Source organism: Strix aluco, chromosome 33 (genome assembly GCF_031877795.1).
Source record: "Strix aluco isolate bStrAlu1 chromosome 33, bStrAlu1.hap1, whole genome shotgun sequence".
Lineage (NCBI taxonomy): Eukaryota > Metazoa > Chordata > Aves > Strigiformes > Strigidae > Strix > Strix aluco.
In genome coordinates, this window is record NC_133963.1 from 3,208,495 (window position 1) to 3,236,362 (window position 27,868).

Below are 27,868 nucleotides of genomic sequence, written 5' to 3' on the forward strand. Positions count from 1 at the left end.
TGGGCACTGGGATGTTACTGGGAGGCACTGGGAGGTTACTGGGAGGCACTGGGACATTACTGAGGGCACGGGGAGGTTTCTGGGACGTTATTAGGATGTTACTGGGAGGCACTGGGAGGGAACTGGGGGGGCACTGGGAGGAGACTAGGGGGTACTGGGAGGTGCTGGATGTTACTGGGAGGCAGTGGAAGGTTACTGGGAGGAGACTGGGGGGCACTGGGATGTTACTAGGGGTCATGGGGAAGTTGCTGGGAGGTACTGGGAGGCACTGGGGGGGTTACTGGGAGGCGTTGGGGGGGGTTACTGGGAGGCACTGAGGGTGCTGGGGGCACTGGAGGGTCACTGGGGACACTGGGCCGTCACTGGGGTTACTGGGGGGTCACTGGGCTTGTTACTGAGCCGTTACTGGGCTGTTACTGGGGGGGTCACTGGGCCGTCACTGGGTGGTCACTGGGGGTCACTGGGGGTCAATTGGGTGTTACTGGGTGGTCACTGGGGTGTCACTGGGGGTTACTGGGCGTTACTGGCGGTGACCGCTCGGCCCCGCCCCCAGGACCACTTGCACCTGCCGGACGAGCCGGACCCGACGGGAGGGGGCGTGGCCTCGGCAGCGGAGGGCGGGGAATCGCCGTCGGGGGGGCGTGGCCTCTCCAGCGGGACCGTGCCCGCGGGTGCCGGCGGCGGGCGCGCGCGCTCGTGCGGGGGCTGCTGGTGCGCGCGCGAGGCGCGGCTGGGGCCGGGGGCGGGGCCCGCGACTTCCGGGCGCTGCCGCTGTTCGCGGGGCTCCGCTGGGCCGCGCTGCGGCCGCGCCCGCGCCCCCTTCGCCCCCTCGGCCGGCGGCGCCGCCGACACCTCCAACTTCGACGTCCTGGACGACTGCGTCAGCCAGCCGGTGCGGGCGGGGCCCGGGACCCCCCCGGGACCCCCCCCGGGACCCTATCCCGGGAGTCGTCCCGTTCCCATGGCAACCCCCTTCTCATGGGACCCCATTCAGGACCCCCCCCCCATCACTTGATCCCCTCCCGGACCCCCCCCCGCGCACCATGGACCCCCCCCCAGGACCCCCCTCTCAGCCCCCCATTGAGCCCCCCCCCCCACCCACGACCCCCCCCATCACTTGATGCCCCTCCAGGACCCCCCCTCACGACACCACCACCCCCCCCCCCCAGGACCCCCCTCAGCCCTCCCATGAGACCCCACACACACACCATGGACCCCCCCCCCCCCCAGGACCCCCCTCGAGACCCCCCCCCCCACACCATGGGACCCCCCCCCCTCCCCAGGACCCCCCCTCAGCCCGCCATGAGACCCCACACACCACAACATGGGACCCCCCCCCCCCCTCCCCAGGACGCCCCCCTCAGCCCCCCCCATGAGACCCCACACACCATGGGAACCCCCCCTCCCCAGGACCCCCCCATGCCCCCCATTGAGCCCCCCCCAACCCACGACCCCCCCCCATCACTTGATCCCCTCCAGGACCCCCTCCCCACGCACCATGGGACCCGCCCCCCTCCCCAGGACCCACCCTCAGCACTTGGGACCCCCATCCACATCACCCCCTCCCAATGGGACCCCCCAACTCCCCCCCCCCAGTGCCCCCCCATATCTAACACCCCCCCGCCCGTGCCCCCCCCCAGGAGGAGCCGTGGGACCCCCCCGAGCTGGGGCTGCACCTGCCCTTTGTGGGGTACTCGTACGCCCGCGGCCCCCCCGAGTGAGCACGGGGGGGGGGGGGGGCACGGGGAGGGGGCACGGGGGGGGGTTTGGGGGGTGCAGGGGGGCGATGGGGGGGTGTGGAGGGTCTCGGGATGGGGGGGCACACAGGAAGGGGGGGGTCTGGAGGTGACGGGGGGGCACGGGGGCTGGGGGTTCCTTGGGGGGGGCCCCAGGTGACCCTCCCGTTGTGTGTCCCCCCCCCGCACTAGGGAGGAGGAGGAGGAGGAGGAGGAGGAGGAGGAGGAAGATGAGGACGAGGAGTGGGACCAGGACGTGGCCATGGAGCTGGAGGGGGGACTGGGGGACCCCCCCGGAGACAGGGACCCCCCCGGACATGGGTCCCCCCCCAGCTCCGGGGGTCCCTCTGTCCCAGGGCCCCCCCCCCCCCTACGGGCCCCCCCCCCCCAAAAGGGGACCCCCCCCATCCAAGTGACCCCCGTCCCCACAGGCTCCCCCCCACCCCAGGGCCCCCCCACAGCGCAGGGACCCCCCTTAACCGGGGGGCCCCCCCGCGGACGTCACCCCCCGGGCACGGAGCCCCCCGGGCACCCCCTGAGGAGCCGGTATGTGGGGCGGGGTGGTCCCGGTGTCCCGGGGGGGGGTCCGGGGGTCCGTGGGGGGGAGGTCAGTGCCCGGTTGGGGGGGGCTCGGTGCCCCGGGGGGGGGGTCCGGGGGGGTTCCGGGGGAGGTCACTGCCCGGCTTGGGGGAGCTCGGTGCCCCGCGGGGGGTGTCCCCGGGTCCGGGGGGGGTTCCGAGCGGTCCCGGTGCCCCGGGGGGGGATCCTGGTGTCCCGAGGAGGGTCTCGAGCGGTCCCGGGGGTACCGGGGGGGTCCCGGGGGAGGTCAGTGCCCGGTTGGGGGGGGGCTTGGTGCCCGGGGGGGGGTTCCTGAGCGGTCCCGGTGCCCCGGGGGTCCCCACTCAAGCGCGGTTCCCGCAGGCGCGGCCGGAGGCGGAGCCGGTACCGGAGGAGGCGAGGCCAGTCCTGAAAGGGGCGGGGCCTGTCCCGGAGGGGGCGAGGCCAGTCCCAGAGGAGGCGGGGCCAGCCCTGAAGGTGGCGGGGCCAGTCCCGGAGGGGGCGGGGCCTGTCCCGGAGGAGGCGGAGCCAGCCCTGAAGGTGGCGGGGCCTGTCTCGGAGGGGGCGGGGCCTGTCCCAGAGGAGACGGGGCCGGTCCCGAAGGGGGCGGTGCCTGTCCTGGAGGGGGCGGTTGCCGGTCCCGGAGGAGGCGGTGCCGGTCCCGGAGGAGGCGGGGCCAGCCCCGGAGGGGGCGGGGCCGGTCCCGGAGCTGCGGGCGGCGCTGGCGGCGGAGCGGCGCGGGCGGGCGGCGCTGGAGCGGGAGCTGGGGCTGCTCCGGGCGGCGGGACAGGGGCTGGCCCGGTACGGAGGGGGGGGCACCGGGGGGGGGGGTCACGGGAGGGGGGCACCGGGGGTCCCCACTTGACACCCCCCCCCCACACACACACCCCCCCCCCCCCCCCCCCCGCCTCCCAGGCGCCTGCAGGAGGCCGAGAGCCGCAACCTGGAACTGGAAGCGAAGCTGCGGCGGCTGCAGAACCCCCCCCTGGGGCCCGGCCCCCCCCCCGCACCAAGGCAAGGCCCCCCCCACCCCCCCGGGCCCTCAGGTCCCCCCAGGGGCCCTCTCCAGGCCCCCAAATCCTCTGGGGGGGGCCCGAGTAGCCCTGAAACCCTCTCCGGGATGGGGGGGGGGATCAGGACCTCCCCCCCCAAAGGGTATTGGGGGCACACAGGACCTCATCCTCTCCCCAAAATGGGGTGGGACCCCCCCCGAAAGGGTATTTGGGGGGGTCCAGCCCTGATCCCCCCCCCCCCCATTTCCCTTGCAGGAGGCGCAGGGCAGCCCCCCACCATCACAGCCCCCCCTGCGGACGTAAGGCTGGGGGGGTGCAGGGTTTGGGGGGTGGCAGGGTTTGGGGGGGGTTGGGGGGGGGTTTGGGGGTGCCTGACGCTCTCTGCTCTCTCCGCAGCCCGGCAGCGGGGGCCCCCCCCCGGCTTTTCCGCTCCCCCCTGGGGGTGCCCCTGTCCCGCCACCTCCTGCTCTGGGCCCGGGTATGTCACTGTCACTGTCACCCCCCCCCCCCCCCCCCGGCCACTGCCACCCCTCCCGGGGCTGGACACCCCCCAGGGCATGGCCACCCACCCCCCCACCGGGAGGGGACAACCGCGGCCACGCTGGCACTGTCACACACCCCCCCCCCGGGAAGTGCCACCTCCCACCAGTGCCACCCCCCCCCGAGTAAATGCCACCTCCCAGCGTCACCCCCCCCCCCGGGCTGTGTCACCCAAGGCCCTGCCACCCCCCCTTGGGCACTGCCACCCCCCTCACCGCCACTTGTCACCCTGTCCCTGCACCCCCCCCCGGGGCCACCCCCAAATCGGGGGGGGGTCCCCCCAATGAAGGAAGAGGAGGGGGGGGACACACATCAACTGCATGGGACCTGTGTGGGAGGGGAGTGACAGGGCCACCTGACCCCCTCCCTGTCCCCAGGTGCCCCCCCCCTGGTGTCACCAAGGACTGCCTGCTGCTCTGCGCCGCCGGCCTGCGCCCCCCCGCCCCCCCGGGGACCCCCCCCTGAGTGGGACCCCCCCCCCCGAGGGGGGACACCCACCCTGAGGCGGCCGGGCTCACCAGCAACCCCTCTTCTTGCACTTGACCCCCCCCCCCCTTTCCCCACAGCGTGGGGGGGGGCCCCCACAGCCCCCTGTACATAGCCCCCCCATAACCACTCGGCACAAGGGAGGGGGGACACCCAGGCGTCCGGCCCCCCCACCCCAGCGATGTGGGGGGGGCTGGGGGGGGGGTGGTGTCACACCATTGCCCCCATGATCGGCAACGAGGGGCGGCGGGACCCGACACCCCCCCCCCCCACGCCCAGTGGGTGGGGGGCACCCACCCCCCCACCTTGTGCCACCCTGGGGGCCCCCCGGGGCCCCCCCCACTGCCCCCTGCTAGTAATTTATTTGTAGGGACGCCCACATTTGCACTACCCCCCCTTATTTATACCTCCCCAGTTTTTTGGCCCCCCCCCCCCCTCGATTTGTCCCCCCCAGGAAATGAGAATAAAATGTTTGTGCAACCGGTCTCTGCAGGGGGACACACGTGGGGACCCAAAATGGCCCAGTTGGGAGGTGTCACATCCATTGTGACCCCCCCAGGCCTGGGGGATGTGGGGACAGCAGCGCTGTGTCCCAGGTGCCACCCGGTCTGTCCCCATGTCCCCCATCATGTCCCCAGTCTTTCCCTGTGACCCCCTGTGTCACCATCGTGTCCCCAGTCTGTCCTGTGTCACCCAGTATATCCCCAGTCTGTCTCTGTGTCCCCATGTGCCACCCAGTGTGTCCCCAGTCTGTCCCTTTGTCCCCGTGTCCCCCATCGCATCCCCAGTCTGTCCCCACGTGCCACCCAGCGTGTGTCCCCCCCGTGCCCATCCCGCACCCCTTGTTTCCGCCCCCGATGTCCCCACCCTGTCCCCGTCCCCGGACACGTCAGGACCCCCCCGAGTGCGAAAAGAGTCTCTTTAGTATAAATAAGGGCCGGAGCCCGGTGGCCCCGCGGCGCGGGGACATAAAGTGACAAAGGCACAGGGCGCCCCGCCGGCAGTGCCACCACCCCCCGGGGACGGGGGGCAGCAGCGGGGGGGGCGTGGGGACAGCAGCGGGGCGCCCGCCCGCCCCGGGGAGGGTTTTTTTGGGGTGGGGGGGGGCTCAGTAGTACGGGGACGGAGCGGTGGCACCCGCGGGGGTGGGGGACATGTACGGGTGACACGGTGACGTTATACGACGGTGCCGCTGGGGGAGCCGCCGTTCTGCGAGGACAGGCCCTGCAAGGGGGGGGACACACACACATGAACACACTGGGGACCCCCCCGCGCTGTGTCCCCCCCCCGCAGCGGTGTGGCACCGTGTGGGGGCTTTGTCCCCCCGCCAAAGCCCCTCTCTGACCCCCCAGGCCGCTGTCAGACCCCCCCCATGTTCCCCCAAAGCCCCTCTCTGACCCCCCAGGCCGCTGTCAGACCCCCCCCATGTTCCCCCAAAGCCCCTCTCTGACCCTCCAGGCTGCTGTCAGACCCCCCCAGCCCCTCTCTGACCTCCCAGGCTGTTGTCAGACCCCCCAGCCTCCCCCGACCCCCCTGGCTGCTATCAGACCCCCCCAGCACCCCCCAGCACACTCACGGCCTTGCCGGGCCTCGCCCAGGTGCAGATGAGCCCCTCCTGGCAGGCGGTGACGATACAATCCTCCAGGAAGAGCAGCACCGTCAGGCGCTCGTGGGCGATTTTCTTGCAGACGAGGGGCTCCAGCAGCGGCACCTCGTGAATGCGGGGGCACAGCGCCGTGCCCAGCACCTTGGCCGTATCCAGCCGCCCCCGGCAGGCGCCGGCGCCAGGGGGTTTCTCCCCACTTCGGCTGATGTTGCCCAAACTGTGATAACGTTTGTGTTCCTTTTCGGGTCCCTTCCGTTCCTGGAGCGTCAGCGTGGCGAAACGGCCGACGCTGAGGGCCGGGGGGACGTCGGGGGGGGGCCCGCGGGCCGAGCCCGTCCCCGCCGGCTGCGGGAGGCTGTTGGAGCGGGAGAGCGAGCGCGGCAGCCCCGGCGCGGGGACGGTGGCGTCCGCCGAGCCGGTGAGGGTGCGGGCGCGGGGCAGCGAGGGCCGGGGGTAGAGGACGTCCTCGGTCAGGTCCCACAGGCAGAACTGCGTGTCCTGCCCTGCCGAGCCGAAGCGGTAGGTGACAGCGGGGGAGCGGTGGACCAGCGGGTCGGGGGGCTCGTCCTCCTCCTCCTCGCCCCCGCTCAGCTCGGCGGGCTGGGGGGTCTGCGCCGCCCCGGTGAAGGGGTCGAAGGCCACAGCGTTGACCCAAGACTTGTGCCCGTGACCTCGGGCCACCACTCGCCCCTCGGCGAAGGACCAGACGGTCACCAAGTCGTCCTCGCCCCCCGTCACCACATAGCGCCCGTCGGGGCTCCAGCAGACGCAGAGCAGCCCCCCGAAGTAACTCTTCATCATCCCCTGCAGCAGCATGGAGTCGAAGTGGAAGACGCGGAGGCAGCCGTCCTGGCTGACGCAGGCCAGCGAGCGCCCGTCCGGCGAGAAGGCGAACTCGTTGAGGGCCCCCTCGCCCACCGCCCACTTGAGGAGGGGGTTGCGGGGGGTCTTGCTCTTACAGGCGAAGACGCTGAAGCCTTCGCCCTGCGTCAGGAGGTTGTACTGGGGGGCTGCGGCCCCGCAGGGCTGCTCGGCGTCGTACAGGTAGAGGTGGCCGCTGGCGTGGGAGGCCAGGAAGAGCCGCTCCGTCTCCGGCAGCCATTTGACGAAGGTCACCTTCGTCTTGTCGATCAGGCGCTGTGGGGTGGGGAAGGGGGGTCAGGATCAGGCCCCCGGGCAGGGCCAGGGACACAGAATGGCAGCACGGGGCAGCCCTTGGGGCTTGCCAAGGGAAAAACACAAACCGGCGGGTTTGGGGACAGAAATGGGGACGTTTAGTGACAGGAGTGAGTGCAGCGGCACAACCCCGGGGTGTCACTGAGGGCAAAGGCCGAGCTGGCACATCTGGGGACAAAAACTGGCACATTTGGGGACAAAAATGAGGACGTTTAGTGACGAGTGAGTGCGGTGGCACAACCCTGGGGTGTCACTGAGGGCAAAGGCTGAGCTGGCACACCTAGGGACAAAAACTGGCACATTTGGGGACAAAAATGGGGATGTTTGATGACACGAGTGCAGCAGCACAACCCTGGGGTGTCACTGAGGACAAAGGCCGAGCTGGCACACCAAGGGACAAAAACTGGCACATTTGGGGACAAAAATGGGGATGTTTAGTGACAGGAGTGAGTGCAACGGCACAACCCCGGGGTGTCACCGAGGGCAAAGCCCGAACTGGCACGTTTGGGGACACCAATGGGGACGTCTGCGGCCACAAGCGAGGGCTGAGGCACAGCCCTGGGGTGGCATCACTGGCTATTTGGGGACCCGAATCCGTGTCACGCGCCCTCTTGCCGAGGGTGAAGCTGGAAACAGGATTTGGGGACATAAAACGGCACATTCGAGGGCAAAGCTAAAAAAACAGACATTTGGGGACCCGACTGTCCCCTCCCAGCCTCACCTCCTCGTTAAAGAGTTTGCTGGTGTCTTTCTTGACGAGGTCGAGGTACTGGACCTGCCCGGCCGAGAAGCCGACCAGCAGCGCGATGGTGTCGGCAGCGGCCGTGAACTGGTTGAAGTCGTGGCAGGTCGGCTGCGTCCCCTTGTAAATGCGCTTGTCGATGGGTTTGTGCAGGTCCAGCGACTGCGGGGGGACACGGGTGTCACCGAGGGGGGGACACATACCTCCACGGTGCTCCCGGGAGGGTCTTCGGCACCGTCACGCTGGCCTGGGCCAAAAACCCCCTGGGCCCGGCCCCGGTGTCACCACTGTCCCCATTAGTGATGGCTCCTGGGAGTCTTTGTCACTGTTACCGGCCCCGGTTGTCTCCAGCCCCTCCAGTACCGGCCCTACGACCCCTTGTGTCACCGTCCCCCACGGGCACCTGCCAGCGCCGCGGTCCCCAGCACCGCCCGGCTCCCTCCCCCGCCCGAAGGGCCCCAGTTCCCCCGTTACCCGGCGGCTGCCGCGACCACCGGAACCGGCTCCGCCGTAGAAGTAGAGCTCTCGGCCCAGGTTGAAGCAGACCCGGCTGCGCTCGGCCGGGCCCCCCGGCTCCTCGGCGGGCGGCAGCGCCAGCCGCACCATGGACAACCGCACGGGCGGCAGCGCGGCCGGGCCCGGGGCGGCGGCGGCGGCGGGGCCCGGTCCGGCGGCGGGCGGGGAGGGCCCGGGGGCGGCGGCGGGCCCGGCGCGGGCCCGAGGCTCGGGGCCCAGCAGCCGGTAGGAGCCCTCCCGGGTGCGGAACTGGCTCTTGAGCTCCAGCGGCTGCGCCGGGAGCGCCGCGGGGCCCTCACCCGCCCCCGGGGCCGCCGCCGCCGCCGCCATCTTGCCGCCGGAAGGGCGTCCCCGCCCGCCGGAAGTGCCCCGCCCGCCGCCGCCGCTGCCATGGCAACGCGCTGAGTCATGACTGGCCACACCCCCTCGGGGGTCAAAGCCCCGCCCAGGACCCACATAACCACTCCCCCTCGCCATTTATGAGCCTTTAAGTCCCGCCCCAGCCCGCACAAACCACGCCCCCGGCCGTTTACTGCCGTTTAAGCCCCACCCTTGCCCGCACAGCCCACACCCCCAGGCCATTTATGACCATTTAAGCCCCACCCCTGCCCGCACAAACCACGCCCCCACACCATTTATGGCCGTTTAAGCCCCACCCCTGCCCACACAGACCACGCCCACACACAATTTATGGCCGTTTAAGCCCCACCCCTGCATGCACCGGCCATACCCCCCACAGGGCACCCTGAGCACTCCAGTGTAAGGGTGGGGAGGGGATCAGGGGGTGCCCCCACGCCACGGGGGGGTCCAGGGTGCCCCCCCCAATCAGACACATCCGCAGAGCTGCTCCCACACCTTTATTGAGCACAGCACCCCAGGGGGCCAGGGAGGGGGGCACCCCCCATCTGTCCCCCCTCACCCTGTCTCAACCCTCCGCTGGCCCTGGGGTGGCATCGGGGGCCCCCCCGGGGGGCACCTCAGGGCTCTGGGTACCAGGGGGCGGTGGCTCCGAGGAGGGGGGGCTGCTGGGGGGTGCCTCAGCCGGGGGGGGCTCCGTGGTGGTGGTGGTGTCCTAGACAGAGAAAAGGGGGAGGTGAGAGATGGGTGCCCCCTCCCCCCCCGCCAAGAGGGGACACAGAGGGTGCTGGGGGAGTGGGTGGGTACCTTGGGGGGGGCTGCAGGGGGATCAAGGGTGGTGTCAGGGGGGGACCCATCCCCCCCTGAGCTCTCCTCATCCTCAGGGACGCTGATGAAGATTGGGGGGGGGTCAAGGTCAGCCCCCCCCAAGTCGGAGGGTGCTTCAGAAGGGGGGGCCCCACCGCTGGGAGCCCCCCCTGGGGCTGGGGTCACTGCCTTCCCTTTGGCCTCCTCCTCACTGGGCTGCTGGGGGGGCTTCTCCTGGGGGGTGGGGGGGCAGATGGGGGGGGTGAGGGGGGTTCCCACCTTGCCCCATGCCCCGGGGGGGGCGAGGGGTCCCCCAACACCCCTTCACGCACCCCCACCTCTCCGGGCGGCCCCTCCCTGGCATCAGGCTCGTGGCGGGCGGAAGCCTCCAGGATGGCCATGGTGGAGAGGGGGATGTGGGCTTGCTGGGGGGGGGGACGACACAGGGGGTCAGGGGGGGCGCAACATCCCCCCCTTCACCCCAGTGCATGCTGGGGGGTGCTGTGTCCTCCCCCCGCGGGGTGGGGGTCACCTGGTGGGGGGTGAGGGCCCGGACGTGGCTGAGCAGCGGCTCCCGCAGCTCCGGGCACTTGTCGAAGATGGCGGCCAGCTGGGGGGGGGGCAGCTGCAGCACCACCTGGAAGGACTGAGGCTTCGTGCGCTGGCAGCACTTGATGAAGCCCTCCCAGACCTTGGGGTACTTCCAGACCTGGGGGGGCAGAGGGGGGTGAGGGGGGGCCTGGGGGAAACACTCCCCCTCAACCCCCACCGGCAGCCAGGGGGGGCTCAGGGACCCATGGGGACAGATGACACCCACCTGGGGACACCCAGGGACAGGGGGACAGGATGGACAGACACCCACTCCAGGACACTGGGACAGGACAGACAGAGGGACAGACACCCACACTGTGACACCCAGGGACAAGAGGACAGGACACCCAGGGGGACAGACACCCACTCCAGGACAGCTTGGGATATCAGGACAGGACAGACAGACACCCAGGGGGACAGACATCCGCTCCAGGACAGCTTGGGACACTGGGACACCGTGACAGAACAGAGAGACAGAGGGACAGAGAACTGGGCTGTGACACCCAGGAACAAGAGAAAAGGACAGACACCCACAGAGACAGACACCCACTCCAGGACACCTTGGGACAGCAGGACAGGACAGACAGACACCCAGAGGAACAGACACCCGCACTGTGACACACAGGGACAGCAGGACAGGACAGACAGAGACCCAGAGGGACAGACACCCGCACTGTGACACACAGGGACAGCAGGACAGGACAGACAGACACCCAGGGCCCCACAGAGTGAACACCTGGCCACCCTGAGGGACCCGTCCCAGGGACCACCAGCCCTCAGGCAGACAGCCAGACGGACAAACAGCCGGACGGATGGACAGACAGACAGACAGCTGGATGGACAGACAGACAGACCTGCTTCATGATGAGCCGGGAGAGGATGTTCATGACGAAGCCGCCGAGGCGGGGGTACATGGTGAGCGCCTGGATGACGGTGCGCATGAGCAGCATGGGCAGGGGGCTCTGCTCCATCAGCTGCTGCATCACCACCGCCAGCACCTCCGACGTGTAGACGTTGCGCTCAGCGAAGCACAGGTTGGTGGCTGCCGGGGACAATGACGTGTCACCTCCCCTGCGGGGGGGCCTGCGAGGGCGGCGGCGTCCCCCCAGCACCCACCTTTGATGATGGATTTCATGTCGCACTTGGAGGAGTCGATGTTGTGCAGCGCGATCAGCAGCTCCCCCGGGTTCAGCGGGGACACGGCTGAGGCACCGTCACCTGCCGGGGGACAGCGCGGGGTGGCCCTGTCACTGTGGGGGGGCAGGGTGGCCGCAGGGTTCAGCTGCCAGGGCCCTGGGTGGCCCCGGAGGGGAGGAGGGGCCCTGGGAGCAGCCGGTGCCAGGGAGGTGCCACGTCCTGGGTCCCACCACGAGGAGCTCCCATGTCCCCAGGGGTGGCCCCTTGTGCCCCACCCCAGGACGTCCCATGTCCCACCTCAGGGAGGTCCCACGTCCGCAGGGGTGGCCCCACGGTGTGTGTCCCCCGCCCCAGGAGGTTCCACATCCCCACAGGGAGCACTGGGACGGTCCCCAGGGACGTGCCAGGCTCCGTGTCTCACCCCAGGGCCATCCCCATGTCCCTGGGCTGTCCCTGTCCCCTACCGTGCTGCGTCCCCAAGAGGCGGTTGAAGACCTCCTTCACCACGATGGGGTTGAGCTTGATGAGTTTGGGCAGTGCCTGGATTACCTCTTTCTGCACCCAAAACGGCAGCGCTTAGCCGGGGGGAGGACACCACGAGGGAAGGGGACACGCGGGGAGGGGACACACCGACCTTCTCCAGCCCGTTGAGGACGGGGATGAGGAACCTCACGTCCGGCAGCCGCTTGTGGTAGAGGTCACGGACCCTCTTCACCAGCTCGGGCGAGGGGGGCACTGCCGGGGGGGTGGTACGTCACCGCGGGGCAGGCGCAGCCCCGCCGCGTCCCCCTCGTCCCCTACCTTTGTCGGTCAGGCTGTGCAGGCAGCGCGTCACCAGCGTCTCGGCGCCCTTGGGGCAGTTCTCCACCAGCAGCAGCAGCTCGGGCGAGTTCATCCCCATCCCGCGGATCTACGGCAGAGCCGCCCTGGCGTCACCGGGCCGCCGCGCCCCCTCAGCATGTCCCCCCTGTCCCCCACGGGTCTCACCGGCTGCTCGATGACGCGCAGGACGGTGCGTTTGATGTCGGCGATGGCTTCGGTGTAGACAGAGGCCAACTCGTGGATAAGTTTGTGGTTGTGGGGCAGCAGCGCCAGGTAGAGGTAGAGGCACTGCTTGATGGTCTCCTCCGTCCACGGCGCGGCCACCTCTGCGTCACACAGGGCGTCACCGCAGCCCCAGGGACCCCCTGCTGCGGGCGCCACCCCCTCCCCAGAACTCACCTGTGTCCTTGTCGGCCCCGAAGAGGACAGAGGGGGGGTTGGGGTGCACCAGGAGTTGGAGGTAGTTGAGGGCGAACTTCTCCACGTACTCGCGCAGCTGATCCTTCTCGTACATGCGCTTGATGAAGAGCAGGGCCTGCTGGCGCACCTGGGGGGCGGCCACGTGTCACCCACGGGCACGGGGACACAGCGGGGCGGGGCGGGGGTGACAGTACCTTGTCCTTCTCGTGGGAGCTGAGGTCCAGCAGCACGTGGAGGTACTGGAACTGCCGCGACGGCCGCTTGAAGATGAGGTCACGGAGCGTGGACATGCCCAGGTAGGTCCGGCTCTAAAAAAGAGGGGGGACACTCAAGGGTGAGGGACGCCGGGGCTCGTCCCCATGTCCCCCAGCCCGTGGGTCCCCACCTCGTCCTCGCAGTACTTGCGGATGACCTCCAGCGCGCTCTCGGTGATCAGCGGCGCTTCCAGCACCACTTTGGTGAAAATCCTGCCGGGAAACGGATATCGCTGGGGTGGGGACATCGTCGGAGTGGGGACACACGTGAACCATCTGGAGGGATGTTCACGGCCCGAGAGGTGCCGATCCCACTGTGCCAGCTCTCCAGAGCCTGGTGAAGCGGCTGGTGGCCCCGTCCCGTCCCCGCAGCACCGTTCTGTCCCCATGGCACCGTCCCGTCCCCGCGGCCCCGTCCCCACGTCCCCATCCCTACCCGTCCTTCTGGTCGGGCTTCTCCTGGAGCCCGGCGAGGAGCCCGATGAGACACTCGTCGTAGCGCTCCAGGCTGCCGGCGGGGAAGCGGCTCAGGTAGGCGTTGTACTCCTGGAAGAGCCACGCGAAGGCCAAGTCCAGGCGCCCGCGGATGTCGTCGAGGACGAAGGCCAGCACCTCGCTCTTCAGCGGCACCTCGAACTGCGTCACCAGCGAGGCCAGGATCTTCACGCGGGCCTGGCGGAGGGAGGCAAAAAGCACTGGGTGAGATTTTGGGGGGAAGGGGGGGGGGTTTGCCCCAACGCCAGGGGGTGCCAGGCGCACCTGGGCGGCCCCGCTGCAGGCGACGGCGCGCTCGGCGCGCAGGATGCGTTTGACGGCGCTCAGCTTCAGCTTCTCCATCTGCGTGTCGCTCAGCGGCTTCAGCACGTCGCTCAGGCGGAAAACCTTCTTGCGGCCACCAGCGCCTGCCAGCCTGCAGGGAGAAAAGAGCCCCTCAGCACCCATGGGTGCTCCCCAGGGGGGGCAGCGGGGCGGCAGCTCACCGGGGCTGCGTGGCTGGGATGATGGGCTCGGGGCGGCGTTTGGCCTGGGGGGCTTCCTCTTCCAGCAGGTTGGTAGCCGAGCCTTGGGCGCCCAGCACCGAGATGGCCTGGCCCTGGCCCAGCGCTGAGAGCCGCCGCTTGATCACCACGCTCTCGGGTTTGGCCGCCTTCTCCTCCTTGGGCTCCTCCTTCAGGTGCTTCGTCTGCTCCACGCCTGCAGCGGCGCCGGGGGGAGCAAATTGGGGGAATTACATTAAAACCGAGCGTTTTGAGGGAGACAAGAGCCCTGAAAAGGCGCTGCTGGGCAGGAAAAAGGGGGACAGGGGGTGACGGCTCACCCGGGCCGAGCCCCGCCGCTGTCATCTGGGTGGCCATGAGGCGGGAGAGGTGCTTGATCTGCGCCTCGGTGCCGGCCGACTCCACCGGGGTGTAGGTGGCCTGGAAGGAGGCGGGCATGGCCTCGGGCAGGTACACCATGCTGATCAGCACCTGCATGGGACAGGGGGGGACAGCACCGCGTTACAGCCCCCCCGACCTCTTCAAACGCCGCGTCCCCCCCTGCCGCGCCCCCTGACCAGGTTGGCGACGTTCTCCGGGGTGAGCAGCGGCTGCAGGAACTCGGCCGTGATGTCGGTGTCCGAGGGGACGCTGGCCTGGCCGCCCGCTTTGGCCACCGGCACCGTCGTCGGTTCCAGGTCCTTGTCCTCGTCGTCCTCACCCAGGGGGGGCTCTGTCAGGATGGGGGTCAGGGTCACCCCCCCCCCAAGGTCCCCGGGGGTTTGGTCGGCCACTGCCAGGCAGCGGCGGCCTCGGAGAAGGTGTGGGAGGACTTGAGGGGGGTCTTTTGGGCCACTGGTGGTCCCTGGGAGAGCACTGGGAGGACTTGGGGGGGGTTTAATGCCACCACCCACCCCAGCATGACCAGGATGGGACTGGGAATGACCTCAGGAGGCACTGGGAGGAGTCTGAGGCACACTGGGAGGACCTGGGGGGTGTTTAATGCCACCACCTGTCCCCAGGAGGGCACGGGGAGGACCCTGGGGACGTTTAATGCCACCACACACTCCCAGCGTGACCAGGAAGGGACTGGGAGGACTCTGGGGGACACTGGGAGGAGCTGGAGAGTGTTTAATGCCACCACCTGTCCCCAGGAGCACATGGGGAGGACCCTGAGGGGCACCAGGAGGACCTGAGGGGGATTTAATGCCACCGCTTGTCCCCAGCAAGGCCTGGGGGGACCCTGGGTGGTGCTGGGAGCACCCTGGGGGGTTGTAATGCCACCACCTGTCCCCAGCGTCCCCAGGAGGGCACTGGGAGGACCCGAGGGGGCATTTTATGCCCCAGAGGAAGCTGGGAGGGGCCCCGAGGGTGCGTAGCGCCACCGGGGAGGGGCTGACAGCGACAGCCCCAGGTCTCACCAATCTTCATCTTCTTGAGGGCAGCGTCGGGCTCGTCGCGGGGCCGTTTGCGGGCGTCACGGGGGCTGGGCATGCTGCGGGCGATCTCGGCCTGCTGGGTGCCCAAGTCGACGAGGAGGGTGGTGATCTGGGGCTGGAAGTCCCCCGAGGACGGGTGCCGCAGGACGCTCAGCAGGTGCAGCTTCAGGTTCTTGCGGACGCTGCTCACCTGCGACTTGGCCAGGGTGGGGGGCAGGTTGGCTGCGAAGCGGGGAGGGGGGGAACCCGTGTTAGGGGCGCCCCAGGGATGTGGGGCAGCGAGAGGGTGGGGACGAGCGTTGGGCCTGAGGGCACCCAGGTTCCCCGCCCCACGGGAGGCGGCTGCGGGGACCCTGGGGACACAGGCACCCCCCCTGCGGGGCCAGGGGAGGCGCCGTTTTACCGTGGAGGGTCTCGTAGGCTTGGATGACCTCGGCCATGAACATGGGCCGCTGGCGGGCGATGGTGGCCAGCGAGCCCAGCGCGGCCGTCAGGTTGATGCTGGAGATGGCCGGGTGCACCATGAACTTGAGCAGCTGCTCCAGGGCGGCCTTGCCCTCCTCCCACAGCACGTCTGCGGGGACGCGGGGATGCTCAGCGGGGCGTCCCCAGCTCGGAGGGGACCCCGCCGCCCCCCGCACCCGCCGGCCTCACTGTATTTGATGTAGGGGTGGTCCTTGGGGATGCGCTCGAGGCTGATGTCGTTCTCGTGGCGTTTGGGGACGTCGGAGTCGGCCATGCGGGGGGACAGGGTGATGATGAGCCCCTCCACGAACTTGATGGCATGGGTGCGGATGCCGTCGTTGTCCGAATCGAGGAGGAGGATGATGTCGCTGGCCATGGCCGCCATCATCTCCCAGCAAGCCTCCTGCAGCTCGCTGATCACCTTCGACTTCACCATCCACTGCGGGCAGGGGGGGGTCAGACCTCGCTGGGCCCTCCCACCACCCATGGGTGCCCCCTGGCAGCACCCCGGGGGGGTCTCACCTGCAGGGCCACCTTGTACAGCTGCGTCATGGTGAGGATGGCCTTCTTCACCACGTTGACGTTCTCGTCCTTCAGCAGCATGTTGAGGTTGGCGATGAGCTTCAGCAGCAGCTCGATGTCCCGTTTGCTGGGGCGGGGGGGGGGGCACAAATGGGTGGGGGGCGGCCACACACAAGATGGCCACCGGGGCAAGAGGGTGCCTAGCACCCACATCTGGCCCCCAAAGCCTGGACGGGGCAATAACTGTCCCCCGGGATGCAGGATGGTGCTGAGCACCCCCCCCGCCCCCAGCCCCTTACCAGGCCTCCTCAATGAAGCCCACCACGAACTTCCGCACCTCGATGGACTTGTCGGCCTGGAAGGCGATGATCTCCTGGGGGGGCGACGACACGGGGGGGCTCAGCACCAGGCTTGATCCATCCCAGCCCCCCCCCCGATCCATCCCAAACCCCCCCAGATCCATCCCAGCCCCCCCAGATCCATCCCAGCCACCCCAGATCCATCCCAAACCCCCCCAGATCCATCCCACCCCCCCCCCAGATCCATCCCAAACCCCCCCAGATCCATCCCCCTCCCCACTCACATCCAAGAAGTTGTCCAGCAGCGTCGGGTCCTTGTTGATGATCAGCTCCTGCACCTGGGGACAAACGGACACAGTGGGGACACAGGGGGGGCCACGGGGGGGGGGGGCCACGTCCCCCTGCCAGCCCTGGCTGCCCCCCCAGTCCTGCCTGTGTCCCCACCCCACCCCTCACCTGCTTGAGGATGTTGATCTTGGCATCGTTGCTGATCAAGGCCGCCTGGTTGAGGAGATCCACCACCTGCGGAACACGCTCAGTCCCGGGGCACATGGAGGGGGGTCCCCAGGTTGTGTGTCCCCCCCCAGGGCCACCACTGGATCCCCTTGAGGTGGCCACCGTGGCCCCTTGGAGGTCACCACAACCAGATTGCCAGGGAGGTGGATCCTGCCCCTGCCCCCCCACCTGGGGATTTGCCCCCACTTCCCCAGCTCCAGGTGACTCCCCCCCTCCAATCTTGGGGATCCTGCCCCCCACCCCCCCCAACCCCAGACCCCCCAGGGGATCCCCCGGCCCGGGCCGCAGCCCCACCCGCTCCGAGGTGCTCATGCCGTCGCTGCCGCACTCCTCCTCGCTGAAGAACTGGGAGGCCACGCTCATGCGGGGGCTGGGGCCCTCGGCCCCCCCCGGCCCCGCCATCGCCCTGTCCTGGGGGGGGCACAACCACATCACAGCCTATACGGCACCTTCTATAGGGCCCCTGGGGCATCCCCAATGCCCCCGACGGCCCCCCAAGGCTCTATACGGCCCAGAGACACCCCACAGAGCCCCTGTGATGCCCTATATGGCCCCAGGATGCCCCATACGGCCCCAGAACGCCCCATACAGCCCCTGGGATGCTCTATAGGGCCCAGACATGACCCATACAGCCCCTGGGTTGCCTCAGACACCTCTAGGTTGGCCCATACAGCCCCACATTGCTCTATAGGGCTCCTGGGCTATAATATAGAGCACGGAAATGCCCCATATGGCCCCTGGGATCCCCTATACGGTCCCTGACATACTCCAGCTGCCCCTGAAGTGCCCTATAGAGCCCCAGAGTGCCCTACACTCCCCTGGGACGTCTCACACATCCCCCAGCAATTTACTGCTGACCGAGGCCCCTATGCAGCGCCTGCCCTGGGCCCTGCCATCACACTCCCCTATAGAATCCCAGTCCCGTGCAGTCCCAGTCCCTACAGAGCTCCCTCCACCCCCGCGCAGGACCCTATAGAGCCCCCTCCCATCCCTACAAGTCCCTACAGAGACCCTTCCCAGCCCCACAGGCCCTATAGAGCCCCCTCCCAGCCCCACAGGCCCTACAGAGGACCCTCACCGCCGCCCGCGCGCTCAGCGGCCTGCGGGCGCCCCAGCGCATGCGGGGCCCCGCCCCATGACGTCATCGCGCGGGGCCCACGGGGAGCTGTAGGCCTAGGGGGCGGGGCTCGACGAGGCCCCGCCCCCCGCAGGTTCCACCTCTCCGCGCATGAGCAGAAGGGGGCGGGGCAGCGCCAGGACGCGTGACCGGGGGCGCGGGGGGAGGTGTGTGCCCCAGGGCACGTGGGGAGCGAGGACACCCCCCCCCCTAGTTACCCCCAATTCCCCCTTGCCTCCAACACCCCCCCAGCCCCCTCCTTGCCCCCCAAGACTCCCCCTTCCCCCCAGCCCCCCACCTTTGCAACCAAGACCCCCCCAGCCCCCCACTCCCCTGTGCCCCCCCAGTCCCCCCAGCCCCCCATTACCCCCCCTCATTTCCCCAAGACCCCCCCACCCCAAGATGCCCCCCCAGACCTCCCCTGACCCCAAGAACCAGCCAAACCGCAGCTTAACGAAACCCCCCCGAAAGTGTCGCTTTATTGACCAAAAACCCCCCTCCCACCCCCCCCAAATCCACCAGAGCTTTGGAGGGGGGACACAGGCACTTCTCACCCCCCTCCCTGGGTAAAAGACGGGGGGTGCGTTTTGGTAGGACCTACCAAAATAACAGCGATTGGGGGGGGGGCCTCAGGGGTCCCGCTCCTGCTTGACGCGGACGTCACCGGCCAAGATGGCGGCGACCTCGCCCTGCAGGACGGCCCAGGGGAGGCCGGAGCCGCCCGGGGGACAGCGCCCGCCGCTGGGACAACGCGCCTCGTCGCCGTCCCCCTGCGCCCCGACGGCGCCTCGGGCACAGGGGAGGCAGAAGTGACGCGCCAGCACCGCGGGGCCCCGCACGGAACGGGCGTTGTCCGGGCGGCGGCGGCGCAAAGCCCCGGGGGGGGGCGGGCGGGGGTCGCCCGCGGCGGGGGACGCTTTGTGGCGCGGCGGGGGGCGGAAGAAGCGGGCAGCCTCGGCGAGGAGCTCGCCCAGCAGCCACCAGTCGTGTCCCAGGGGCTCGTGCGGGCGGGAAACGGCGTCGCTGGGAGCGCGCAGGGCGGCGCCGCGGGGACATTCGGTGAAAAGCTTCAGTTGGAGCTCGACGCCCGGGCGAGGCGCGGGGGCACTCGGCTCTGCCATGGCGCGGCGGGCGCTTGGCGCAGCCTCGTGGCGTCGTGGCAGCGTCTCGTCGTGGCGGTGTCGTGTCTCATCATGGCAGTGTCGTGTCTCGTCGTGGCAGTGCTGCATCTTGTCGTGGTGTCGTGGCACTGTCTCGTCATGGCAGTGCCACGTCTTGTCGTGGCGGCGTCGTGTCTCATCACGGCAGGCGGTCAGCGCTTCGTCATGGTGGTGCCACGTCTTGTCGTGGCATCGTGGCACTGTCTCGCCGTTGTGGTGTCGTGTCTCGTCATGGCAGTGCCATGTCTCCCCGTGGCATCGTGGCTCCGTCTCCCCGTGGCGGTGCCGTGTCTCGCCGTGGCGGTGCCACATCTCGCCGTGGCGGTGCCGGAGGCGGCGGGCGGCCGCCAGCAGCGGCTCGATGCGGTCGGTGCCCTCGAAGTTGACGCAGCCGCGACAAACGGCCTCGCTGAAGTCCCAGAGCACGGCCCAGGGCGCCCGGGGCAGGTCGCAGAGGGAGCAGCACGGCCGCCGCCACATGGCGGGGGTGTCCCCGCCCCCCTCAGCGCCGTGTCCCCGTGGGCCCCCGGAGGGTCCCCGCAACGCGACCCCCCCCCCGGGCACGCACCGATCGAAGGGAGCGCGGCGGGACGGGACGGGGGGGGCTGCGCCTGCGCGGGGAGGGGCTGCGCCTGCGCGGGGAGGGGGAGGAGCGCGGCGGGTCCTGGCCCCGCCCCGGCCCCGCCCACAGCGGTACTGGCGCTGTCCGTGGTGCTGAAGCACGGACCCATGGATGGACCCACGGACCCATGGACAGACGCACAGACAGCCCCACAGCCCCACGGACGGACCCACGGACACAGCCCTACCCGAGAAGGGCTGCTGGGAGCCCCCGAGGAGTGTGGGGGTGCACTGCCGGGGTTCCCTTTGCCCTCACCCCATATCTGGGGGGGCCGGTCCCTCCCCACAACATTCTAGGGCGATCGGGGGGGTCGGGGCTGCCCCCTCGCGCCCCGTTTTGGGGTGATATTTTGCGATTTGAGGGGGGATACCCCCAATATTGGGGTGCTTTGGGAGCGGGGCTGGGGGGTCCCGGGGTCCTGCTCCCCCACCCCGGCCCTGGTTGCCCCCCGCCTTGCTGGGCCCCCCCTCCCCGTCGTGTCCCCGCCCCCAGCCCCAGGGGTCCGTCCCCCCGCCGCGCTCCCCCAGTCCCATGAACGGAGCAATGGGAGGGGGCGGTGCCACGCCGCTATCAATCAATGTCGGGGGCGGGGCCTCCGCGGGGCTGGCGCCGGCTCCTTCCCAGCAGGGGGCGCCACAGGGACGGGCGGCTCCTCCCCTTCCCGGGGGAATGACTGACAGCCGCAGCATCCAATAGTTCTCCGGAGGCGGGAGACGGGCTCCGCCTGACAACCAATAGGAGCGGGAGGCTTGGAGGGCAGCAAGGGCGGGGCGCGACGCTGCTTAACGGCCGCCTGGAGGAAGGTGACAGGCGGTGGCTGGTGCCAATGAGGCGGCGGAGCGAGGCGCGACCGGCCAATGGGGCGGGGGAGCGCGGCGGAAGGGGCGGGGCTGCGACAGAGGAGACGGAGGAGCGCGGCCGCCGGTGAGTGACCGGGACCGAGGGAGGCTCCGGTGACCGTCCGGGGGGGCTCTCCGGTGACCGTCTGGGGTGGGCTCCGGTGACCGTCCGGGGGGGCTCTCCGGCCCCCAACACCCCCAGGCCGGGCTTCCCCCGCGCTCTGACCCCCCCAAACAGCCCCCCCTGACCAGGACCCCTCAAAACAGCCCCCCCAGCGCTCTGCCCCCCCAAACAGCCCCCCCAAGCCCTCACTTCCCTCCCCGTGTCCCTCTGTGCCCCCCCACCCCCCAGCCCTGCTCTCCACACACCCTCTCTTTGCCCCCCTCACTGCTCCATCCTTGAACCCCCCAAATCTGCCCCCCCCCCCGCAATTCCACCCCCCCCATTCCCCCCCCCCCCCCCAAATCTCCCCCTTCCGAGCTGCTCGGACTTGGCTCCCCTTTCCCTGGCGTCACCCCCCCGCCATCTCCTGGGGGTGCCCCCTCACCCCTGGGGGTGCCCCCCTGAACTCTGGGGGTGCCCCCCCTCCCTGCAGCCCCCCCCCCGCCATGGAGGAGCCGCGGTACCTACAGGCCGACTGTTCCTTCCGGCTCGGGGCTCACACCGTGCGGCTGACGCTCGCCCGCTCGGCGCTGGGGGTGGAGGTGGAGGCCGCCCGCACCGCCGAGCGCTGGAGGGGCGACTTCGACGCCGCCTGTAAGTCCGTGGAGGGGGGGTGCAGGCGATCTCCCCACCCCACCCCGATATGAATATTTTTTTCATTCTCCCCTTTTTTTCGCAGTCATCGAGGACCTGACGCACAAAACCGGCAATTTCAAGCAGTTTGGGATTTTCTGCAGCATGCTGGAGTCAGCGCTGCGGCGGGTGCGTCTTTCAGAACAGGGGGGGTTGTCCCACTGAGCAGCCCCCCCTTTTTTTTTATTTTTTGAATTAAATTTTGATTTTCCCCGCGCAGAGCAGCGCCTCCGTCAGCCTGGATCTCCTCACCTACGCCGACCTGCAGACCCTGCGCACCCGCAAGACGGGGGCGAGCGCCCGGCCCCCCCCCTCCACCCCTTCCCCACTGGGCGCCAAGCGCTACCTCCTGCTCGTCTACTCTGTGGAGTTCGACAGGTGACGCCGCGGCGGGGGGACACACAATCTGGGGGGAGGACACACACAATTTGGGGGGGGCCACGCGTTGGCGCGGGGGTGTTGATGGGTTTTTCCAGGATTCACTACCCGCTGCCACTGCCCTACGCGGGGGGGCCAGATCCTGCCGCACTGCTGCGGGAGCTGAGGGAGGAGCTGGCCCAGCTCCGCGCCCGCCGCGACGCCGAGATCCAGCACCTACAGGACAAGTGAGCGTCCCCTGGGGACCCCCCAAACCGGAGGGACCCCCCCAAAACCCCCACTTTTTGTTATTTTTTGTTATTTTCTCCCCAGGCTGCAGCGGGCGCAGGAGGGGAAGCGGGCGGCGGAGGCGGCGCTGCGGCGAGCAGAGGACGAGCTGCTGCGGGAGAAAACCCAGCGCCAGCGCGACCACCAGCAGCTGAGTACTGAGGTACGGGAAGGGGGCTACTGGTGGCGCTGGGGGGGCTACTGGTGGCGCTGGGGGGGGCCACTGATGGCACAACTCCTCCCTCCCTCCGTGTTGCAGCTGGCGGAGATGAAGGCAGCGGAGCAGCGGCTGCAGCGGCGGGTGAAGAGCCTGACGGCTGAGCTGGCCGCCTGCAGGAGGGGGTGAGGCTGCGCTGGGGGGTGCTGGGGGGCGCGGGGGGGCTCCCCCTAAGTGTGGGGTGTCCCCCTGAGCCGTTCCTCCTCCCAGCCCCCCCCAGGAGCGATGCTCCGGCTCTGCTCCGCGCTCGGCGTCCCGGGAGAGCCGTGGTGGCAGCCAGGGCCGCCCCCCGCCGCGGTCCCCGTCGCCTGCAGGTGAGGGACACTTTTGGGGGGGCGCAGGGAGAAGGGGGACACACACACACACACACACAGAGTTTACCCCCTCCCCAGGCCCCCGCCCACCACGCTTCGACCCCACCGCCTTCGTCAGGGCTCGGCAGCGCCGGCAGGAGCTCAAAAAGTCAGTGGTGACACCGGTGGTGGCACCGTCCCTGTCCCCTGCTCCCCCCCTCGCTTGGGGGACTCCCTCCTCGCTTGGGGGCCCCCCTATCCTCTCATCACCGTCTCCCCTGGGTGCAGCCAGCGGCGCGGAGCAGCTTTCGGCAGCACCAGCCCGGCGAGGAGCCGTGGGCGCAGCTCCTCGGGTGAGTGGGGGGCATGTGGGGTGGGGGGGCACCCACTGGGTGCTGGGGTCCCCCCACTCCCCCATTTTCTCCCCCGTTTTCTCCCCCAATTCCCCCATTTTCTCCCCCCAGCTGAAAGTTTCCGCAGCTGGCGCTCGGCCGTGAGCTCCGGCAGCGACGCTGACGAGCGCCCCAAGACCCTGCCCCCCAGGTAACCCCCTGAGCCCCCCCTGAACCCCCCTGAGCCCCCCCCGAGCCCCCTACCCCCCCCCGAGCACCCCTTAACCCCCCCCCCCACCTCTGGCAGGGGCAGGAGGGCAACTCGCACCCGGACACCCCTGAGCGCCTCGTCCTGCAACGGCCCTGGCGCGGTGAGTGCCCCCCCCGACACATGGGACCCCCCCAGCCCCCCCCTTTTCCTCGGGGTCCTCCCCCGCGCCGCTCAAGCGGGGTGACCGCGGTGGGGGGGGTCACACACGCTGCTGGGACCCCCACCTTGTCTCTCCACCCCCCCAGGCCCCTCGCCCGGCCACTGGCCGCAAGCCACCCGTGCGCAGCGTTGCCACCGGTAAAGGTGAGCCCCCCCCGCCATTTTTGGGGTGCCCCTCACCCCAATTTAAGCCTTTTTTAACCCATTTTCCTCTGCCCCCCCCCTTCAGAGAACTGCTACGAGGAGCCCTCGGCCGAGCTGGCCGAGATCGATGCCCGGCTGCAGGCGCTGCAGGAGTACATGGACAGGCTGGACACCCGCACGTGACCCCCCAACCCCCGCCCCGGGGACCCCAACCCCCCCCCGGGGACCCCAACCCTCCCCCCCAGGACCCTCACCCCTCCCTGTGTCCCCAGGGAGTGACAGCGCTGGCATGGGGCCAGTGTGTCCCCCCCCCAATAAACCCTTGTGTGGCCCCCACAGCGCGTCCTGCTTCTTGGGGGGGTGGGGGCCCGTGTGTCCCCCTTGTCACTGTCCGTCTGTGTCCCGTCCACCCCCCCCCCCGCCCCCGCATGCCCTGGGGACACCAGCGGGTGACAAGGGACAGTGCCAGGCCCTGGGGGACATGGAGGATGTGGCCCAGGCTTCTAGTTCTGTCCCCTGGGCCACCTGGTTCAAAGGTCACCATCACCCCTGTGTCACCTCTACCCTGTCTGCCCCCCCCCCCCATGTCGGGGTGTCCCTGTGCCCCCTGCGGTGACACCGCTGTCCCCACGGCGCTGGCCAAGCTCCTGGCTGTGGCTGTGCCACCCTCATGGCTTTTATTCGGCTCCGTGTCACACATCGGTGGCATCTGGGGACAACGGTGGCCGGAGCCGGCCCGGGGCTGCGGTTTGGTGACACTGGTGACGATGTCACCTGAGCACGCAGGTCCCCGGGGGGACGTTTGGTGCCACCGTGGCCACACTGGCAGCTTTGGGGATGGCCACGGCTCGGTGACAACGGCACTCACGGTGGTGACCACCCCCTGTGGGGGACGGGGAGCCCGCGGTGCCACAAGGATGCTGGTGACACCGTGAGGCCACCGGTGATGAGGACAGTGGCCACGCTGCCAGATCCTGGTGGCCACAGTGCTGGATCCTGGTGCCAAGGACAGTGGCCACGGTGCCAGATCCTGGTGCCGAGGACAGTGGCCACAGTGCTGGATCCTGGGGCCGAGGACAGTGGCCACAGTGCCAGATCCCGGTGGCCACGGTGCCTGATCCCGGTGCCAAGGACAGTGGCCACGGTGCCCAATCCTGGTGCCGAGGATGGTGGCCACAGTGCACAATCCCAGTGGTATCGCCAGTGCCAAGGACAGTAGCGGCGGTGCCAGATCCCAGTCCCAAGGGTGGTGGCCACGGGTGCCTGATGCCAGTGCCAAGAACAGTGGCTACGGTGCCTGATCCCGGTGCCAAGGACAGTGGCCACAGCGCCCAATCCTGGTGATGAGGATGGTGGCCACAGTGCACAATCCCAGTGGCATCCCCAGTGCCAAGGACAGTGGCCACAGTGCCGGATCCTGGTGCCAAGGGTGGTGGCCACGGTGCCCGATCCCGGTGCCGAGGACAGTGGCCACGGTGCCCAATCCCGGTGGCCATGCCGCCGGGTCCTGGTATGGGTCAGAGCGCCGGCAGCTGCCCGCGGATGTCTGGCAGGAGGCGGCAGGCGGTGACGATGTCGACGGTGGCGGCCACGGCCCGCAGGTCGCGGCGAGCCAGGCGCAGGCAGTGGGCGGCCGCAGCGGCGGCTGCTTGGGCCCGACCCAGGGCCCCCCCCAGGCCCCCCAGGTGCCGCGCGGCGCGGCCGTAGCTCTGCCGCAGGGCGCTGCCCACCGCCCCCCGCAGCCGCCCCGAGCCCTCCTGCAGCCGCTGCTGCAGCAGCGAGGGGCCCCCCCGGCCGCCCCCCCAAACCGCCGCCGGCTCCTCGGTCAGCGCCAGCGGCGGCCTCTGCCTCGCCCCCTCCTCCTCCTCCTCCTCTTCCTCATCTTCAGTCTCGGAGGCTTCACCCGGCACCTTCAGCCCAGCGCCGGGGGCCCCCCCGGACGCCCCCCCGGCAGCTCCGGCTCTGAGTCGCTCTCAGAGGCTTCTCCCGGCACCACCCTGGGGGGGCGGGGGGCGGCCATGGCCTGGGGGGGGGGGGGGCATGGGGGGGTCAGCACCCCCCAAGTGGCTCCAACCTGGGCGGGGGGGGATGGGTGCTCCGGGCTTGGCCCCTGGGTCCTGCGGAGTGTCTGCCCTCCCCCACTCCGTGCTCGGACGCCCCCCAGCCCCCCGGGGGCCCCCCCAGAAACCCACAGTGACCCCTGGGGCCCCCTCAGCCCCACGGGACCCCCCAGCCCCACGGGGACCCCGTAGCACTCCCCAGACACCCCCAGACCCCACGGGGACCCCCCCAGCCCTCCCCAGTGACCCCCGGGAACCCCCCAGCCCACGGGGACCCCCCCAGCACCCCCCAGCCACCCACAGACCCACTCGGGGACCCCAACCCCTCAGGCTCTGCCCGCCCCCTCCCCTGCAAAACCTCCCACCTCCTGCCTGGCGCCTCCGCAGGTCACATGACGGGCGGCTGCGTCACGTGCGGCGGCGCTGCCGCCACCCAGAAGTGCCCTCACCCGACATGGCGGGCCGGGCGCTGCCAGCGCTCTGCGCATGCGCGGGACGGCGGCGGTGAGGGCCCGGGGCGTGGCCTCCCCTGGCGGCGGGAGGGGGGAGCGCTGCGGCAGGGGGGACAGGGGGGACTGGGGGGGGCCTGGGGGGACTGGGAGGGACTGGGTTGATGGGGGCACTGGGGGCACTGGGGTGACAGGGGGACTGGGGGGAGCCCCGGTGTCCTCTGTTCCCACCCCCAGGCACCCCCCCGTCCCCCATCCCAGCGCGGCCCCGCTGTCCCCCCCCCCGCCCAGGACACGGGGACACGCTGGGTGCTGGCAACTGGTTTAATGGGGCCCCCGCGGGTCGATGGTGGCACCTCGCGGGGACAGAGAGGGGACAACCTGTCCTTGCCCCCAGCTCCACCCTCACCCCCGTCCCCGAGCCCGGTGGCCGGTGGCCGGTGGCCGTGGCGGGTGTCCCCGGGCGCGGCTCAGCACTTGACGCAGGCGAGGGTGACATCCCCGGACACCTCCAGCCGGTCGATGGTCGTCGGTGGCAGGCGGTGGCCGTAGTCGCAGACATGGCGCCCGTTCACCCACAGGGCGAAGGCCTGGCTCTGCGGCCGGATCTCCAGCTGCGCGGCCCCGGTGTCACCGCAGGGACAGGGACACACACCCCCCCCCGGGGACACCCACCCTGGGGACACCCGCCCTGGGAACACCCACCCCGGATCCAGGCTACAACCAGGAGCAGGAGCTGGGATGGGACCAGGACTGGGACTGGAACCAGTTTAGGACTGGGATTGAGCCCAAGACCACGATCAGGACCAGGACTGGGCTCAGGATCAGCGCTGGGATCAGGACCAGGATTGGGACCAGGACTGGGACTGGGACCACAACCAGTACCAGGACCTCAGCTGGGACTGGGCTTAGGATCAGCTCTGGGCTCAGGACGAGCACCCAGGTGGTGGCCACGTTCAGGACCAGCGCTGGGACAGGGGCGGGGACCAGCTCCAGGATTAGTCCTGTGTCCCAGACCAGGACTGAGACTGGGGTTAGTATCAGTCAGGAGCAGAACTGGGATCGGGATCAGGACCAAGATGGTGACCAGGTCCAGGACTAGGACCAGGTCTGGGACTGGGACCAGGACCATGTCCAGGACTAAGAGCAGAACTAGGACTGGGACCAGGACTGGGACCGCAACCAGGAGCAGAACTAGGACCACGTCCAGGCCCAGGACTAGGGCTGGGATCACCACCAGGGCCAGCCCCAGCTGCAGGCCCAGACTTGGGCCCAGGCCCAGGCGCAGGCTCACCTGGAAGGGCTGCCCGCGCTGGAAGGGCATGGCGCCCACCACGTGCCGCTCCTCGGGGCCCCAGCACCCGCAGCGCCGCGTGTTCCGCACCAGCACGGCCTCGCGCAGGCGGGGGTTGACGTGCAGCACCACGTCCCCCGAGCTGCTGCTCCACAGGTTGGCGTGGAACCTGCCACGGGGGCACCCGTCCAGCACCCAGCACCCAGCCCTGGACCCCCCAGCACCCAGCCCTGGGCTCCCAGGCACCCCAAATCCTGCAGCATCTTTACCCCCTGCAGCACCCTGACCCCCCCCCCCCCCGCGCCCGCAGCACCCTGACACCCCCCGCAGCACCCTGACTCCCCCCCAGCACCCTGACCTGTCAGCGTTGGGGTGGACGGTGCCCACGATGGTGATGGTCTGGATGAGGCCCGAGGGCCCCTTGCTCAGCGCCGTGTGGAGGGGGACGCTCTGCGGGGACACCCATCAGTCCCCGGGGATCCCCGTCCCCA

The 27,868-nt window shown here is 70.1% G+C and overlaps 5 protein-coding genes across 7 annotated transcripts in view; 2 read left to right on the top strand and 3 right to left on the bottom strand.

The window, feature by feature from the left end:
• DMWD (DM1 locus, WD repeat containing) overlaps positions 1 to 8,719 on the bottom strand; it is a 40,374-nt gene extending 31,655 nt beyond the window's left edge. The window contains exons 1-4 of one of the 2 annotated variants that reach the window (XM_074810176.1): positions 8,332 to 8,719; positions 7,837 to 8,019; positions 5,910 to 7,076; positions 5,490 to 5,557 (exon numbers count right to left, since the gene is read on the bottom strand). In XM_074810176.1, coding sequence (XP_074666277.1) covers positions 5,510 to 5,557; positions 5,910 to 7,076; positions 7,837 to 8,019; positions 8,332 to 8,703 — 1,770 coding nt within the window. In that variant the 5' untranslated portion in view covers positions 8,704 to 8,719 and the 3' untranslated portion in view covers positions 5,490 to 5,509. Of the gene's footprint in view, positions 1 to 5,238; positions 5,558 to 5,909; positions 7,077 to 7,836; positions 8,020 to 8,331 lie in introns of those variants that run through there. The other variant, XM_074810175.1, reaches the window with a different exon arrangement.
• LOC141917032 (uncharacterized) lies at positions 222 to 2,834 on the top strand. The gene is made up of 5 exons (XM_074810076.1): positions 222 to 233; positions 554 to 892; positions 1,641 to 1,717; positions 1,929 to 2,282; positions 2,658 to 2,834. Exons 1-5 carry the CDS (start codon positions 222 to 224, stop codon positions 2,704 to 2,706), a joined length of 831 nt encoding a protein of 276 aa, XP_074666177.1. The 3' UTR covers positions 2,707 to 2,834.
• A 498-nt stretch (positions 8,720 to 9,217) lies between the features above and the next one.
• On the bottom strand, positions 9,218 to 18,102 carry SYMPK (symplekin scaffold protein). 2 transcript variants are annotated; one of them, XM_074810171.1, is made up of 27 exons: positions 18,058 to 18,102; positions 17,274 to 17,390; positions 16,920 to 16,985; positions 16,748 to 16,801; positions 16,464 to 16,537; positions 16,165 to 16,291; positions 15,832 to 16,081; positions 15,581 to 15,751; positions 15,160 to 15,399; positions 14,317 to 14,471; positions 14,080 to 14,230; positions 13,742 to 13,955; positions 13,521 to 13,671; positions 13,198 to 13,433; positions 12,893 to 12,974; positions 12,702 to 12,815; positions 12,487 to 12,634; positions 12,253 to 12,413; positions 12,067 to 12,175; positions 11,900 to 12,000; positions 11,730 to 11,820; positions 11,245 to 11,346; positions 10,983 to 11,170; positions 10,070 to 10,246; positions 9,876 to 9,962; positions 9,538 to 9,771; positions 9,218 to 9,445 (listed from the first exon to the last, which is right to left on the bottom strand). In XM_074810171.1, the coding sequence occupies exons 1-27, from the start codon at positions 18,097 to 18,099 to the stop codon at positions 9,299 to 9,301; spliced, it is 3,789 nt and encodes a 1,262-aa protein (XP_074666272.1). In that variant the 5' UTR covers positions 18,100 to 18,102; the 3' UTR covers positions 9,218 to 9,298. The 2 variants fall into 2 exon arrangements, with proteins under 2 accessions (XP_074666272.1, XP_074666271.1); XM_074810170.1 differs by having other exon boundaries at positions 9,870 to 9,962.
• A 2,610-nt stretch (positions 18,103 to 20,712) lies between these two features.
• CCDC61 (coiled-coil domain containing 61) lies at positions 20,713 to 23,910 on the top strand. Its single transcript, XM_074810007.1, is given in 15 exon segments — positions 20,713 to 20,802; positions 21,314 to 21,474; positions 21,560 to 21,642; positions 21,734 to 21,891; positions 21,990 to 22,118; positions 22,204 to 22,321; positions 22,418 to 22,500; positions 22,570 to 22,597; positions 22,599 to 22,689; positions 22,768 to 22,837; positions 22,957 to 23,021; positions 23,133 to 23,211; positions 23,308 to 23,371; positions 23,517 to 23,574; positions 23,660 to 23,910. Coding segments are annotated over 14 exon segments (1,272 nt in total). The 5' UTR covers positions 20,713 to 20,802; positions 21,314 to 21,326; the 3' UTR covers positions 23,758 to 23,910.
• A 316-nt stretch (positions 23,911 to 24,226) lies between these two features.
• BLOC1S3 (biogenesis of lysosomal organelles complex 1 subunit 3) lies at positions 24,227 to 25,759 on the bottom strand. Its single transcript, XM_074810161.1, is given in 2 exon segments — positions 24,227 to 25,525; positions 25,528 to 25,759. Coding segments are annotated over 2 exon segments (501 nt in total). The 5' UTR covers positions 25,595 to 25,759; the 3' UTR covers positions 24,227 to 25,091.
• Positions 25,760 to 27,868: the final 2,109 nt, after the last annotated feature.